General features: G+C 32.4%; 2 protein-coding genes across 2 annotated transcripts; one reads left to right on the top strand and one right to left on the bottom strand.

Annotated features, from left to right (window-relative positions):
• Positions 1-665: 665 nt before the first annotated feature.
• Positions 666-4,484, bottom strand: LOC104904558 (protein LURP-one-related 12). Its single transcript, XM_010692836.4, has 2 exons — positions 4,166-4,484; positions 666-1,452 (listed from the first exon to the last, which is right to left on the bottom strand). Exons 1-2 carry the CDS (start codon positions 4,379-4,381, stop codon positions 1,018-1,020), a joined length of 651 nt encoding a protein of 216 aa, XP_010691138.1. The 5' UTR covers positions 4,382-4,484; the 3' UTR covers positions 666-1,017.
• Positions 4,485-12,964: 8,480 nt separating this feature from the next.
• LOC130590239 (uncharacterized) lies at positions 12,965-13,714 on the top strand. The gene has a single exon (XM_057392295.1). It carries the CDS (start codon positions 12,965-12,967, stop codon positions 13,712-13,714), a length of 750 nt encoding a protein of 249 aa, XP_057248278.1.
• Positions 13,715-18,117: the final 4,403 nt, after the last annotated feature.

Raw genomic sequence — 18,117 nt, 5'->3', positions numbered from 1 at the left:
ACAATATAATTATAATCTTGTATAACAGGTTCAATTGTACAATCAACTATATCACAAAAAATGAAAGAAAGAGTGAGAACTTAAAAAGGGAGAAAATGAAGCAGTTATGAGAGAAAAAATGAAAAGATAAGGAAATTTGAGCAGAGAAAAGGACAAATTAGTGGAAGTTGTAATAATTACAACCTACATAACTATATTGGATATATATTAATTAGTGTGCACCAGATTCATACGAGTTTTTTTACCGTTGATAAATGTTGTTCTTGAAAAGAATATGAAAACAATAATGCTTCTTTTAAGTTTTAGAACTTTTCTGAATTGAGATTACATCAAGATTCTGAATTGAGATTACAACAAGAATGGGCGGCTATAACCAATCCCAGAATAGAAGGATGAAGAATCTGAATTGGGAACAGCAAAACTCCAACCGACCTTGATATGATGATATCCAATTAATTAAAAAGGCAGTTGAAAGTAATTAACCACTTCTTTGACTAATTGAGAAAACTTACACCTAATATATCTTAAAGACAGACAAAAGCTAGGATTAACTTTTTTAAGGATCACCTAATCCAAAACCAGATCACACATTTCTATTCACTTTATGTGTCTTTTATCATCAAATCAAAATTACACATGACAATCCAACTTTCTCATAACTTCGATAAAATGAATGATTTATAACATATTTTTCATTAATTAAGATGAGTTTGATTACATAAAATTTATAAATATCTAAACGACTAAACCTTATATATAAAAAAGTAATGGGGCTCACAACAAACAAGTTACAAAAAATATCTTTCATAATAGATATTTAGATATCTCGTCATTCTCTTAACTGTACCCCATAAAATTACAACGATTATAGACATTATTTTTTACTCCAACCCCCCAAAACAAGAAAAAAACAATTCATTAATTCACACTTCTCTGTTGTGCATTAATTAAGGAAAAAAAAGTGCTAGTAACCCCCCCCCCCCCCAAAAAAAAAAAAAACAATAACATAAATGGACCCTATTTTGGGCTGGTGGAGTTGGAGTCCACACCATTATTACTATGAGAACTATCCGAATCAGACCCAGTAATAGCTTCAACAAGCCCATCAGAGCTAATCTGGTCCAATACCAACACCAGGCCCATAGCGAAGGCGGCGTCGAATCCGGATTTAATAAATAGAGAAAAAACATCTTTACCCAATACCACATTTGACGAAGCATCCACTTTTCTTCGGATCTCCGCCATCACTTCTCTAGTAGTTGTATCATAAATTGTGCAACATCTTTGTGCAAATGACCCATCTATTTGATAATCTTCCCCTGCATTTTGGTACGTTTCAACATTTACTCCTGAACGTCCAATTATTGATGATCTTTTCACGCTAAATATTGGCTTTAATCCTTCGGTACGTTCTCCTAAGTAACCTTCCCATCTGTTGTGTAGACTTGGCCTCTGTAATTAATCAAATCCACCTTATCGTAAGCTATATGAGTCACGAAAACAATACAAAGTACAAAGAAGAGGAAGGGAGATTCGAACATGTAACATATCATTCACAACACTTCAATCTTAACTACTCGGCTAAGATATTATTGGTACTTTATCATAAGTTGCTATTACAAGATTAATTTAATTGTGGAATATGATATAATTAAGGACTAGTGGTATGTTATGTATGATTAATAAAATCCAGCTTATCATAAGTTTCTAACGTTGAAGAGTTCAACATGCGGCGTTATTACTTAAAGGTCGTCAATTTTACCAACATCATTGCATAAATAAATAGAGTAGTGGACTAGTGGTATGTATGATTTAATTAAGGCCTCACAACTTGATAATCTACAACTTTAAGTGATGTACACTTTACTATTAATCTAATATAGTTAGATCTGATAATACGGTCCTTCGTCTAGGTTTCTTTTAGATTTTCTATATTTTGTGAGGAAAGTGTTTTAAGAGTTTGTTTATTGTACCGTACACTTTGGAATAGTACTTACTGAGTTACCGCCTTACCTAAAGGATAGTAATAGCAATGAATTTATATTATTTTTTTTTATGAAGAAACTCGCATGTTAATGTTTAGGGTTTGTTCGATTCAATTTATTTTGTCTTATCTTATTTTATTATTTGGTTTATCAGTTAATCCGAAGTAAAACTACTTATGGGATACTCATCTAGAGGACTAGGTAAATTATTTCATTTATTTTGAAAAAGTTAGTATTTAGCACATGTCAACATATGACTACAATTTTTCAATTCCTAGATTCTTCGACTTCTCAAACTTTTTCATGTCATCCACACATGCTACATATAGAATATTCCTAGCTTGTTATTCTTTTTAAGATTCCTCGTTTAAATTTATTTTTGTTTATTTGAACTTATTAGACTTTATTTAAACCTATTATTTTTATTTTTTAGTATGTCAAACTTTATCTTTGACAAAATTGAACTAATCTGACCTTAATAGTCCTTATTAACCTATCTACACTCATTTTTTCTTATAAGAACGAAAATTAAAGTGAACAAAATAGACTCGTAATATTGGTTTTACAATTATCTGAATTAGATTTAGATGAGTATATTTGTCCTAAACTGAATTTTATGCCTCTCACACATCATGAAACGTTCCTAAAAGAAAGACGTTTATTTGCTATAATACAAAGTTGTCCATTCTCCAAAAGTTTAATGATGAAAATTTACTATGCATGTCCAAAAAAAATTAATTTGTTCCAATGTTTTTTTTCTAAAAAGATATACTATATTGATGTTCCTTGGGCCCTTGGCTAATTGCTCAAAGGAGTAACTTGCTACAAAAATGATTAAGAGAGACGGTCTAATTTTAATATAAAAATAGATCTAGTCACTAAATGGATTAAATTAGTCACCGAAAAGAATTAACCTAGTCATTATTGGACTAATTCTCTTTTTAATATTGGGTTTACCATTGTCTAATTTTAATTTAAAAGTAGGCGATCTCTCACAAGACAAATTCAACTTGCTATTACTATCTTGCTGAGGGTGCACTAATTGCACTGCACAATTGTCTAGTATCTTTTACTCCCTTCCCCCTCATACTATAGAGCTTGTATCTTTTTTGCACGGTTTCCAATATAAACCTTTGACCTTCGATATCTTCAATATCTTATTGTAAATTACATATTGAGGCTAATCTAACAAAATCCATATGAGCATGTTTTCTTAATTTCTTATATATATTAATGAATATATTTGGTCAAAGATTTTAAAATTTGACACATCTAAAATAAAATAAATACTATATTATAAAACGAAGGGAGTAATAATATATATCAATTATCTATCATATTTATTATCATCTTTATTGTGTGGATAGACTAAAAAGAAGCATTATCAAGATTTTGAGTCCCCAAAAACCAAAAATCAAAGATTCAAATCTGAAAACCGACACTTTCTAAATGGAGTATATCTCTTCATACCTTTCAACTACCGCCACAAGAGAGACATCACACTCAGTAGGTGGTCACAAATTGACCCACTGCTAAATCAACAATTCACGACTTAAATCACATTGCTATGAATCTCGAATCTAATTCATACCCGTTACAAAAATTATTAAAAGAAACAATCTAATTTTAATATAAAATTAAACCTAATTACTAAATAGACTAAATTATAAGTCCGTGAAAGAAATTAACCTAGTCATTATTAGATTAATTTTATTTTTAATATTGGACTTATCATTGTCTAATTTGAATTTAAACATAGACGGTCTCGACAAACTCTACCTATTAATCCTTAGTCCTTACTCCTTACCAAGATTCAACTACCATTTTATTTTTTCTCAACGCAGTTTTACGATGGTTATACTAATTTATTAGGTTCGTCTCAATATATATTTTTCGGAAATGTAATTTTTATACATTAATGTTTAATTATTGAGATATAAAGATATTAATGATTGTTATTCATTTACAAACAAAATAATTAGGTAAAAACAAATACATGGAGCAGTTTAAAAAAAACTGAGTCCATGTATATTAGAATTTCAAATCATTCTAAATCACAAGATTTTTAAAAATAAAACTGGCGGGGATGTAAAGAAACCGTCAAAGAACACCAAAACTGTACTCACTGAGTTGACTCAGTGAGTACACAAAATGATAGGAGAGAGATAAAGAGAACAAACCTTACGGCGAACCGTGAGGAGGCAACGTCCAGAGGCATCCATGAGGACAATTTCATCCTGATCGCGCCAATCAGGACCATACGAGTCAACTCGGAATACGAGTTGTCCATTACAATCATAAACAGTGAAACCATCACCCGTGAAAAACAGCGAAGTTTTACAAACTGTAAGATGCGTTTCTTTCTCAGAAGTAAATCCACTTTCTCCTACCTTCATATTATTCTCTTCTAAATTCTTCTTCAATTTTTGTAAAATTTAGGGAGAAAAAGAGATGAACTAACAATGTGTAGAAATAACTAACGTGAGTGATGAGGAATATGAGAATGGTATTACTCGTATAAATACCAACGAAATAAGTTGGGCCCCATTAAATAAAGTAGCGGGTTTTTTTTTGTTTTCAACTTTTAAGTTTGAGTCAAGTTTATATTTTTAACACGGAGTTTTTTTTGTATGACATAAACTGTGTCAGACTCAATAACTCGGTAAAGTTGGATTCTTTTCGTAATATGCTGAGTTTGTAACGTACTTAACTCGACTCGGACGCTTAATATCTTCCTCACTTTTTGTTGATTTTTTAAACGTTTTCTTTCATGTTCACCGGCTAATCGTACCATGGACCGCCTTCTTTTTCAAAAAATAAAAAAATAAATTAATGGGTGCCTCGAACGATGTCGATATTATTATTTGTTTTTAGATGTTTTCGTTTTTATCGGTTTTTTCACCTTATTATCTCTGATAATTTTTTTGCACGATATATATTCGGAAATTTTCAAATTCACCATATAATCTACTTTTCAAAAAATACATCAACTTGCCCTTATGACTAACGGTGTTAGACTTCCATTAGTGATTGACTCATTATACCTTAATCTCCCCTAACCCTAGGCCCTTAGCTAATTAACTAATATAAACCTAAGTTAAACGAGAATCATGTGGGAGTCCAATGGTTGGAGCTCCCACCTCCCAAGTCTCAACCTTATGGTCGGGAGTTCGATTGTCATCACCCCCATATTTGGGGTGTTTGTGTAAAGTTTCCTTATGATTTGGGATCCCCTTCATACCCCCTAACTCATGAGGGTTGAGCCTGCTTGGGCCAGTAAATTACCGAATAAAAAAACCCTAAGTTAAACCCTAACCCCCTAATCTAATATTCTAACCCTAACCACCACCCCTTAGCTATATATAAACACTTAAAACATGTGAAAAGTGAATATGCTGCATTTAACTTGGAAAGGATGGAGTATGAAGTTATTAATTGGTGTATTTATGTGCAAATCCAATACGAAATCAATAATCACTAATAAGTGTTGTTATGTATTTTGAATCAACTAAAGTCATGTACTTTTTGTTTTGGTAAGTACTCCCTCTGTCTCGTAATATATTTCTTGTTTGCGTTTTACACAATCTCCAAGATATATCTTTGACCTTTCATATCTTCAATTATATAATAATAAAAAATAAAAAATTGATATTAAAAAATTACACATTGAGGCGAACCTAACAAGATTACTTGAATATCTACGTTTTTTTGTATATATTAATGAAAATATTTGGTCAAATATTTTAAAGTTTGACCTCAAAGAGAGAGAAATAAGCACTATATTATGGGATTGACAGTATGGGTATGTACCGATCCGAGACCGGTTCGTACGCAGCTGGACCGGTGGACCAGAATCAGGAATTACAGTCCGATTTTGGACCGGAATCTACATTTTTTTAAAAAAAAAAAATTTAATTTAGATTTATACGTATTTATAAATTCGATAAATTAAAATTTAATAATTCTAACACATTCTTAAAGTTAATAAAGAGTAGGATTTTTTTAGTTTTCTAACTTCATAATTTTGAAATTATTTTTAACCTTTAAACTTTTTTTTTTATACTAAAAATACAGAAATTCCAATCCACCGGTCCGGAATGAAATTTTCCTGCTTTGGACTGTACTGGACTGGTAGATCGGAGTTCTAATTTACGTTGGACCGGTCATGTCTAAATTTCGGTCCAACCCTATCCTGTACACACCCCCTAACGGAGGAAGTAATAACCTTATGTCTTTCTTATATCTTTAACTTAGTTTTTCACACGTTTGACCCTAATGCTAATTGCTAAAGACAAATCCATACAACATATGGTTCCTATATATCTAAGACTTTCATGGCTCCTCAAAATTTCAAAAATTTTTAAATAGGACAATTACAACTCTCAAAATATTCAATGAAAGCACAAGTTGCTACAACAACTACTCCAATCATTAATATATAGCAGATTTTTTCGAGCTCTTAGCTTACTTTTAATATCTATAGTCTACGCCGGCTAATAGCGATTTGAAATACTCAGGAGTCCAAACAAATAATCTTGTTTTAGCATTAGGTTAATATACCTTGCAACCTAAAGTTTAGAATTATGTTTATTCAAACACTTTGGAGAAGGGTTGGGATACTCCTTACACTTTTTACATTTTCTCCCCAACCACGTTTAAAATGTCTAGCCTACTAACATAAGTCTGGTTGACCAGTGACAGGGTTTGATCCGGTAACTTCGACTTTCATCTTACCTAACATATGTAACGATTGCACCAAAATACTTGCAACAGATATCTTATTTTAATTAATTATTAATATTGGAGGAAAAAGCCCAACTTATTGCTTAGAACAAAGTTCAATCTCATCACGAGGTATTCGGAACTCGGAAGGCCTCATACGTACAATAAGGCAACCCTTAAACTCAACACGAGGCTACGTAAATATTCTCAAGAAAAGTACTTATGTTTCTTCAGATAAAGCGTGCCATGCAACATAAAATATTAAATTTCTTCGTTTTACAACTCTCTATTGCAGAAAGAAAATCATAATTTTCAGAAAGAAATCTCAGGCAAAGATTATATTCTGCTAGCATATTGACCACTTGATTATGTTCTTTCATCTTTCCTGTTATGATCAGTTTCAAACCTTCAATCTTTCATGAGATTATTCTGTCGAGCTACAATAATTGTCTGCATACATATGATTCATATAATACTCCTAGAGGGTCTACATAAACACATGAAAATCATGAAAAAGTAATTATATAAAACATGTATATATATGAAACGAAGAATATATACTCTTATCATATTATTTTATGTACAACGTACTTGAGGTATGTACCGATGATTCTAGGAAGGACTCACAAACTTGTAGCTTTTGGAGGCCAACAACCAATCCAAGTATACATATATATAAATCGGTGGGTCTCACGATCACTATGCATGGAGCTTAGCTTGACTGCTTTTAAGCTTATTGAGTTGTGGATTTGAAATGGACACATGGAAAGTTATTGCAATAATGTTGATCTTTTCTTTGAGAGTTATTATAATATTATTGCAATAATGTTGTTCATTGACCTTATGTTTCTAAAGGAGGAAAAAAATCTTGTTTGATTTATAGAATAAGATATAAATAGAATTTATATTTCCTTCGCTTCGAAATAAAGGAAATGATTTCTTAAACATTAATTCTTTTGAAAATAATGTTTCATTTATTTCAAAATGAATGAGATATAAGACATAACTCGAGTCTAGAATGAGTTTAATTAGAGGTCGAGATAAAGGAGATCTTAATAATCACGCACCAAAGGACTATAGTCTATATGTCTTTTGGTAGCATAGTCACTAAGGATTCATGTTGGCTATATGTATGGTAACCCACATCACCAGGCCAAGGGTGAAGCTACAAAGAGGGCTGGCGACTGTAGCCCACCATTGCGGTCCATATGTTTTTAGAGTGACCCTTGTAGGTGTTTTAGTATTTTATTGAACGTTTTATTATACACATGCGTTTTAGATCTTTTGTTATTTTATTTGAAATTGGGGTAAAAACCTATGCAATTTACAAAATAGGTAAGATTTCACTATTTTATATAAAATTAATTAAAAATAAATATTCAAACCATTTGAATTAATCTATATTCGGCAACTAATAAGACAAAAATTTGAGAGATAAAAAATAAGATATGAATATTGCATAGTGTTCACAACACAATTATTACAGCTTAAAACCAATGAGAATTTAAGCCATAAAATTACATAGTGTATAGATAGATTCAAAATGGGAAGTGGGAACAAGATATTGAAATCTCCCAATGTATAATACAGGAACAACAAAAGAAAACGGAGGGAGTATCATGTAAATAATGTTTTTACTTGAGTGGTAAAGTGGGATATATACAAAAAAAAAAAAAATTGTAAATTTATTAACTTTTGATTGTGGCTGCTTCCCTACACATGCATCACTGACTTGAAACCCTATCAAATCAATCATCCACGTGTAGGAATAACAACAGGTCAGACTTGCATCGGATTATGCATAATCCGAATTCGATCTTAGCTTATAAGAAGTCAAATTGTAATTCTGACCCGCCCCGACTCCGACATGTGACCTTGATAATTCGAATTCGATTCGACTTAAAATTCGAACACCCGACAATGACTTTATTTTGCACAAATTTATATTATAAAAAAAACTTGAATATATTTCAAATGATAGTTAAAAATCTTCCGAAGTATATAATTAACTAAAATTAATTACTATAAATGACATGATATGTGTATTGTGTATGACTAATGACTATATATATCTTTTGCCACATACATAAAATATGACCATTGCCTTGGAAGTTAAAATCAAAGTTAGAGCATACATACATAATACATTAATATGACAAAAATAAGACTGATTACCTCAAAGTCGATCGGAGTCGGATCAGATGAGTCAAACTTTTCATTAGATCCGGCTCTGACCCAACTCCAACTTGAAATCGGACTTTTTAAACGGAAACAAATGCAGATTTTTTTTTCATCATAGTCGGATCGGACCAAGGTCTCGGATTCAGACTGGATTGCCATCCCTATGACACGTTGCTCTTAGGGTATGGACTTCAAACAACACAGCTAAAAATGCTTGGATCATACTTGATAAGGGGGGATTCCGATGACACTCTCAGTACTTCCTTATTGTTAGCTCACAAGAAACATCTCTCTACATCACGTCATGGTTACGTCATACTAGTAAAGCTGATCAAAAAAGCTTGTCCCGAATTTTGGGTGGTTTATTTTGGGGATATTTTTTTGGCCCGCGCTCCTCCCCGATGTTTTACTTTGGGGTGGGCTTTGGGCAAGCCAAAAATGATTTCACGGTTCAAGAAGCTGTTTCGGCGGTTCATAGGCCTAGCGGGTTGGCATGATAATTCTTTTTTTCCAAAATTATTTAATCATTGTAATCATTTATTATTGTTACATTAAACCTTTAAAATTAGTTAAAATATATGCAATTATTAATATTAATGAATAATTCCATCATTTTTGAATTTGATTGAAATGTAATAATGCAATTTTATTAAAATATATATTATTTGATTAAAATATACACAATTTAGTGAATAATGATTTAAGTTGGGCTGGTTCGTTTCATGGATCGGATTGGACCAGTTTTGCATATCAGACTAAAAAAATCTGGCCCACGACCCATTCACCAATTTTACGGTTCGAGCTGTTGGATTAAGTTGTAAGTGTGATTTGTGAAGTAGTGCTTCTAGTTAGTTAATAATTTTTCATGTTTTAAAAGTGTATCTTTGTTTGAGCCAAGTGTAACAAAATAACAAGAAATATTTTTGGAGAAGACTTTAGAGTCTTTAGACTACATGAGGATGAATATACAGGACACATACACTGTTCACACACACACACACATAAACTGTTCACTCTCTCTCTCTCACACACACACATATATTTCGTTGTTTCATTGTGCTCTAGCCTCTAGCTTTTGTTGCAAGTCTACATTTTACTATCCAGGGTAGGTTGGCAAAAATGACCCAACCTGATAATCCGATCTGAAACTGACCTGAAAATTTAGAGTTTGGGTTGAGATTTCCGACCTAAAAAAATGGGTCGACCCAACCCGACCTGAAAATAAAATGGGTTAGGTTTAAGTTAACTTTTTCAACTTGAAAATAACCCGAAATGACCTGCTTTAAAAATAACTTATATTATGTTAAGTTAGCCCTTAGGCGGTTAGGTTATAATATTGGGCCAAGCCCATTTCACTTTAACCTGAAAATTTCGGCTTTTAATGTTGAAACTTAAACATGTTCATGTACATTACCTTTTTGAATTAATTGACAGTTTTTTTATCATTGGATATTTAGATTTTTATTTCAGGTCATTTTGGGTTGGTTTCGGGTCAATCCGATAAATATAAGGTCGGGTTTGGGTCAGGGATAAGTGACCTGAAATACAAAACAGGTCAACCTAAAACCGACCCAACCCGACTTGATTGTCAACCCTAATCCAGGGGCGGGGAAAATATGGGTAAAAATAATGGGGGTTGTTAATTTTCAAATTATATGAATGGACCTGAGTAATCCAATAAGGAGGAGGATAGTTTAGGCCACTTACAAGTCCAAAGAGTTTCCATTTTTAAAACAATTGGTGATAAGAAGAGTAACTCCTAATCTTATAAAGTAGTTTAGTCTCTCCTCTTTCTCCAATGTGGGTCACTCACATGTGGTGTTCAATGAGATTCAACAGGGGTCCTCTATAATTTTTTAAATTGGACCTTTCATTTGTAGTTCAAAAAAGATAGAAGTATAAGATTTGTATTTACAGCTGGCTAATGACGACTATCTCCAAAAGTTTCAACAACAAAACTTTGATGAATTTTATGTTCTCCTTCCCTTACTCCTTTACTATTGTCCAAATATTTTCTTTTGTCTAATCTTCAAACAATTAAAATTAATTATATTTTAGGGCCCTTATATTTTGGGGGTCCTATTCTATCGCTGTGATTGCATGAGCCAAGAACCGCCCATGCTACTATCATATTTTTCTAACTATTCTGTGTGGTTTCTAAAAATGACTTACTTCCTCTATTCCAAATTAAAACTTATACTTTTTATTTTAAGAAGTTATGAATTAGATGTTATACTTTTATTTTCATTATTTTTGCAAATGTGGAAACCAACAGAGAAATAACGAGAAGAAACATTTATAAGAAAAATGTGTACAAGTTAGAAAGTGGAAAAGGAATAAGACTTGTCGATCTTTATATACTCCCTCTGTCTCTTTTTATTTGCTACAAGCACTTTATCACAAAGACCAAGGAAAAGGGGGGGGACCACTGTACAGTGGGTGTACAGTGGGTGTGCAGTGGGTGTTTTGAAGAAAATAATTGTGGTTAATTAAGTTGTGAAAAAAGATTAGAAGGCAAAAAAAAGAGTTGGCCCACATTTTTTTTAAGGAAGGCGCCAATTATATAGAAAGAGGGATTTCATTTCCCTCCAAAATTTTTATACAACAATACAACTAAACTATTCTGTTACAATTATACAACCAAAGGGAACAAAAATTTTCCCTCCAAAATTTTAAAGGTAGATTACATAACAGGTATTGAAATTTTACCAAAAATTCGAACTTAAGGGGAATTGAATTTTCCCCCAAAAAATGAAAAAAATCCTAAAAATCTGGACTATATATACACAACCACTTTTACACTTGCATTTATTATTTTCACCACTTCCATCAACATAACCAAACAGACCAGCAGCAGCGCCACCACCACATCAAAGACACCAACCAGCAGCTTAAACCACCATAAAAAACCAGCAGTAGCCATTTCCTTGGGGGGGGGGTTTGGGTAGATTAACTCTCAGAGCAAAATCATCATAGAGTTTTATACAAGCCATTTCTGATTTCATAGCTTCACTTGAGGAAAGTGTGGAAGCTTTCTCAGCTTGAACATGTCTGGCATCCATAGCTTAGCTATGGCCCCCTAGACAGTTCTACTGATAACACTTCAACACCATCCCCATCAGCTCTTAATTCACCACCAACTTACCCAAGTTTTGATCTGAATGACCCACTGCCAGAACCAGAACCAGAACCAGAACCAGAACCACAACCATTACCAGACTTACAAGTTCAACCACAACAAGAGGCCTTTGATCTTAACAGAGCACCAGCAACATCAAGTGAAGAAGAAGAAAATAACTTCTCAGCAATGGAACATGGGAATGATGAAGAAGAGTTGGTGGCTGAATGGTTAGATGATGATTCAGATGTACACGTCTCAGAATATGATTGGACAGATAGTGAATCAGAGGAAGAACATGAAGAACATGAAGAACAGCAACAGCCAGAAATAGTGGTCAACAGCACACATTTTTTGCACAACAACTCAAGATGTCATGTTGCAAACAGGCTACAACAAGTAGCTTACACAAAATTTAATGGCATATTCACTATACCTCAAGGGGCTATCAAAAAAATTGCCATTGAATTGAATACTTCAAGGTGGACAATTGGAAGAATATGGAAGAAGTTAAGACAACAACTTCAAGAAGATGCAAGAATAGATGTGAATCACAGAAAAACAGGGAGGGTAGGAAGAAAAAGAATTCAATTAGATCCTCAAAGGTTAATGGCAATTCCTCTAAGAAAGAGGACTACTATAAGAGCAACAGCAGCATCCCTAGGATACACAGGTCTACATTGCACAGATTGGTGAAAAGGGGAGCAATCAAAAAACACACTAATGCCATAAAACCACACCTGACTCCAGCACATAAAATTGCAAGGGTTTTGTGGTGTTTGGGTTCTATCATACCAAACACTATCCAAACAATACCAAAATTCAGCAACATGTATAATTTGGTGCATGTGGATGAGAAATGGTTTTGCATGAGCAAAATTTCTCAAAGGTACTACCTAGCTCCTGGTGAAACAGAGCCATAAGAAGATGCAAAAGCAAGAGGTTCATTGTCAAAGTGATGTTCATAGCTGCACTAGCAAGGCCACACATAGCACTAAGTGGAGAGGTCAGTTTTGATGGGAAGATAGGAATCTTCCCATTCATAGAAGAGGTGGCAGCAAAGAGGTCAAGTTGTAACAGAGATGCTGGGGTGATTGAAACCAAAGCTCAATTAAGCATCACAAAAGATGTCATAAGGGAGAAACTCATAAATCACATACTGCCATCTATAAGAAACAAGTGGCCAGATAATGGATGCAAGCAAATATGGATTGTCCAAGACAATGCAAGGCCACACATAGCAAGTACTGATGAGCAGTTCATGTTGGAAGCACAAAAAGATGGTTTTGATATCAGATTAATCAATCAGCCAGCACAGTCACCAGATATGAATGTGTTAGATCTTGGTTTTTTTAATGCAATTCAAACCTTAAAAGATCAAATAGCACCTAGGAGTGTGAAACAGTTGGTGAAGGCAGTGAACAAGGCATTTGACAACTATGATCCTAAGCTATGCAATCACATTTGGTTAACTCTACAACAAGTGATGAAGGAGACTCTAATAGTTAAGGGTAACAACAATTACCACATACCACATATGGGGAAGAAATCACTTGAGAGGAGGGGTGAGTTACCAACAAGTATTGTCATTAGCCCACAATTAGTAGAAGAGAGCAGAAAATGGGCAGAAGAAGGTCATCTTGAAGATGATCAAGAAGAAGCAAACTATGGGGATGAAGATTCAGATGATGGTTTTGGGATAATATAAAGCAAAAACAGCAAGCAATGGGCATTTGAAGGCCAATTTTTTTGGGCATTAGAGTGCAAGAACATTTTGTAAGTAAAATACAACATATATAGGTTGTTAAACATTTTGTATATGTAGTTAAAAACATTTTGTACTAAATCTTACATTTATAATATGTAAACATGTTGGGTTATGTTAAGTTAAAAAAAAGAAAACACTTGATATAACATCCATAAAAAAACAGTTAGTAAAAATAAAAGTTCAAGTTTAGTTAGGTTTACAAAAACTGTAGTGCAAAAAACAGTTAGTAAAAATAAAAGTTCATGTGAGGTTAAGAACAAAAAACAGGGTATCATTGTATCAAACAAATGATCGAGAAAAAAAGAAAATCAAATTGAACATTGTTTCACAAAAACTTCAATTAGATTTCATTTTTTTCTCGATCATATTTAAGACAAAATGATAATGAAGGCCAATTTCAAATAAAACCAGATCAAGGCATGATTTAAGTTCCTCTCAGGGAGTCCCCACTCATCCATATTACTCAACACATGCTATTAAAACAGAGGAAAAGTTGAAAAGAAGAGCACAAAAAATTGGTGGCAACATGAGTATACTGGTCTTAAAAGGCATAATGTCCTTATATAAATCATCTGACCTCATTCATCATTGAGGAACATAGTGCACCTCTCATGTAAACTTTGTATATGTCATTAAAACTAAATTGGACAGCCAAACAAAAACCAAAATATAACACAAATGCCTCATCAATTCTTTATACTACAATTCTATTCATTTTACCACTGATTAAATGCAAAATGGAGTAACAATTTGGATGTAACATCCTATTTCATCATAGAGGATCACACCAACACACACACAAATAAAGGCAAATGAACATATATATAACAAATATCATATAAACAGAACAATCAAGGTAAATGCACAAGTTTTAACAAATCAAGGCAAAATATAATAAACAGAACAATTCAAGGTTAAATGAACATGTTTTAACAAATCAAGGCAAATATCATATAAACAGAACAATTCAAGGATTAAATGAACATGTTTTAACAAATCAAGGCAAAATATCATATAAACAGAACAATTCAAGGATTAAATGAACAGTTTTAACAAATCAAGGCTAAATATCATATAAACAGAACAATTCAAGGATTAAATGAACATGTTTTAACAAATCAAGGCAAAATATCATATAAACAGATCAATTCAAGGATTAAATGAACATGTTTTAACAAATCAAGGCTAAATATCATAAAAACAGAACAATTCAAGGAAAAAATGAACATGTTTTAACAAATCAAGGCAAATATCAATAAAACAGAACAATTCAAGGAAAAATGAACATGTTTTAACAAATCAAGGCAAAATAAAAAACAGAACAATTCAAGGAAAAATGAACATGTTTTAACAAATCAAGGCTAAATATCAATAAAAACAGACAATTCAAGGAAAATGAACATGTTTTAACAAATCAAGGCTAAATATCATATAAACAGAACAATTCAAGGAAAATGAACATGTTTTAACAAATCAAGGCTAAATATCATAAAAACAGAACAATTAAGGAAAAATGAACATGTTTTAACAAATCAAGGCAAATATCAATAAAACAGAACAATTCAAGGAAAAATGAACATGTTTTAACAAATCAAGGCAAATATCATAAAACAGAACAATTCAAGGAAAAATGAACATGTTTTAACAAATCAAGGCAAAATACAAAAACAGAACAATTCAAGGAAAAAATGAACATGTTTTAACAAATCAAGGCAAAAGGTAACAAAAACAGAACAATTCAAGGAAAAAATGAACATGTTTTAACAAATCAAGGCTAAATATCATAAAAAGAACAATTCAAGGAAAATGAACATGTTTTAACAAATCAAGGCAAATATCATAAAACAGAACAATTCAAGGAAAAATGAACATGTTTTAACAAATCAAGGCAAATATCATAAAACAGAACAATTCAAGGAAAAATGAACATGTTTTAACAAATCAAGGCATAAATATCATAAAAACAGAACAATCAAGGAAAAATGAACATGTTTTAACAAATCAAGGCTAAATATCATATAAACAGAACAATTCAAGGATAAAATGAACATGTTTAACAAATCAAGGCAAAATATCATATAACAGAACAACTCAAGGCTTAAATTAACATGTTTTAACAGATCAAGTGAAAATATCATATAAACAGACCTAATGAAGGCTAAAATCAACATATATATACAGATCAAGGCAAAATATCATATAAACAGAACAACTGAAGGCTTAAATTACATGTTTTAACAGATCAAGTGAAAATATCATTAAACAGACCTAATGGAGGCTAAAATCAACATATATATCAGATCAAGGCAAAATATCATATAAACAGAACAACTCAAGGCTTAAATTAACATGTTTTAACAGATCAAGTGAAAATATCATGTAAACAGACCTAATGAAGGCTAAAATCAACATATATATACAGATCAAGGCAAAATATCATATAAACAGAACAACTCAAGGCTTAAATTAACATGTTTTAACAGATCAAGTGAAAATATCATATAAACAGCAGTAATGAAGGGTAAAATCAACATATATATACAGATCAAGGCAAAATATCATATAAACAGAACAACTCAAGGCAAAATAAACAGAAATTAAACAAATCAAGGCAAAATAAACAGAAATTAAACAAATCAAGGCAAAATAAACAAGTTTATAAACAGATCGAGGCATAAACAACATGCGTATAAACAAATCGAGGCTAAAACATGAAAAAACACAAAAACCTAAACATGCAATCTAATCAAACGCAACCCCACAGGCAAAGCAAGTTAAAAAAACTTCCTAAAATTTTAAAAACAAAGATTTAAGTTAAGGAGTGGACCGATCTGAGTCAAAATTTGAAAGGGGACTCTCCGAAACCATTTCGAGATGGTTTTATACCAAGAGAGGTAAGCTCGCCATGATTTAAAGCCTTCCGGAGGTGGATCTTCCAATTTTTCAGGTTTTTTGCCCTCAAATACACCACCAAATTCAAGATCTGGTGGTTTTCTTGAAGGCGCGCCACAAGACCAACAAAACGAACCAAAATCCAACGATTTTTTTGCAACCCTAGAATTTTTAGCCTCCGCATCTAACTCGTCCATCAAATCAAAGAGCCGTTTCTTTGATTTCGGAGTAAACTCATCCATGAAATACCCAAAATCACTCAAAAATACCGAAGAAACAGGGGACTCGTTTCTGAAATCACTCCAAAATGACAAAATCTAGGTTTATAATGATCGCAGAAAAGAGTAGATAATTAATCTACTGTTTTTTTCAACAATTTTGGAGTAAAAAACCCTAGATCTGAGGGTTTGAAGAAAAGAAGAGAGAGGAAAGTGACAGTCAGAAGGAGAGAGAGAGTCAGAAGGAGAGAGAAGAAAATGACGGAAGTTATGAGATTAGGGTTTTGGAGGGAGTGGTTATAGGGGGGTTGGGGTGGGGTTAAATGGAGGAAGTGGGGTAATAAATTGAGTTAGGTGGGTTGGGTAGGTTTAGGGAATTTCATTAAGTGGGCTAATTTTTTGGGCTGAACTTTTGGATGTTTGTTTTATTATCATTTGTAGTAATGTTGGCAAATGTAGCAAATAAATTGAGACACCTCTAAATGGCAAAATGTAGCAAATAAAAAGAGACGGAGGGAGTATGTTTTTGTCCATTTTTCCATTGTATAGTCGTCAATGTTCAACCTTTTTATATACTCCCTCCGTCTTTTTTTATTTGCTACATTTTGCCATTTAGGGGTGTTTCAATTTATTTGCTACATTTGCAAATATTTCCATATATAGTACATAGGTCCCACACTTTATTTACAAATTTGCCATCACTCCCTTCTTGATTTTGTAAATGTTTCCATATATAATACATAGGTCCCACAATTTACCTATTTGCTTTTTTGTTAATTCCATTTATGTCAATGGTCCCCACTCCCTCCTTGGTCTTTGTGAAAAAGTGCTTGTAGCAAATAAAAAAAGACAGAGGGAGTACTAAAATACATCCAACAGAAGTATATGATTCTGATGGTGATTCGTGATTTGACAATTGTTAAAAGGTATTTCCTCTAGAATATAATGTAATTCTTAGTGTAATATTATATATACACAAGATATAAAGGAATTATATTCGTATTAGGTCTGTATTGTAACTCTATGTATATAATGTTAGGGTTAACTTAATGAGGTTAATACAATTATTATTTACACTTGTACAGTTGTACATAGTATCACAGTCTAGGTAAAATTAATTTTTCTTTTATTCTCCACACTTTTTTTTAACTACATTTACAAGACCGGATTAGCTAATACGATTAAGCATTAAAGCCTGGTGATGTCTAAGATTTTGACTTTTCAGCGTAAGAT

The sequence above is a fragment of the Beta vulgaris genome, chromosome 9 (assembly GCF_026745355.1).
Source record: "Beta vulgaris subsp. vulgaris cultivar EL10 chromosome 9, EL10.2, whole genome shotgun sequence".
In the NCBI taxonomy this organism is placed as follows: domain Eukaryota; kingdom Viridiplantae; phylum Streptophyta; class Magnoliopsida; order Caryophyllales; family Amaranthaceae; genus Beta; species Beta vulgaris.
The sequence above is the reverse complement of the archived record's forward strand: the minus strand, read 5'-3'. Positions and strand labels throughout refer to the sequence as shown.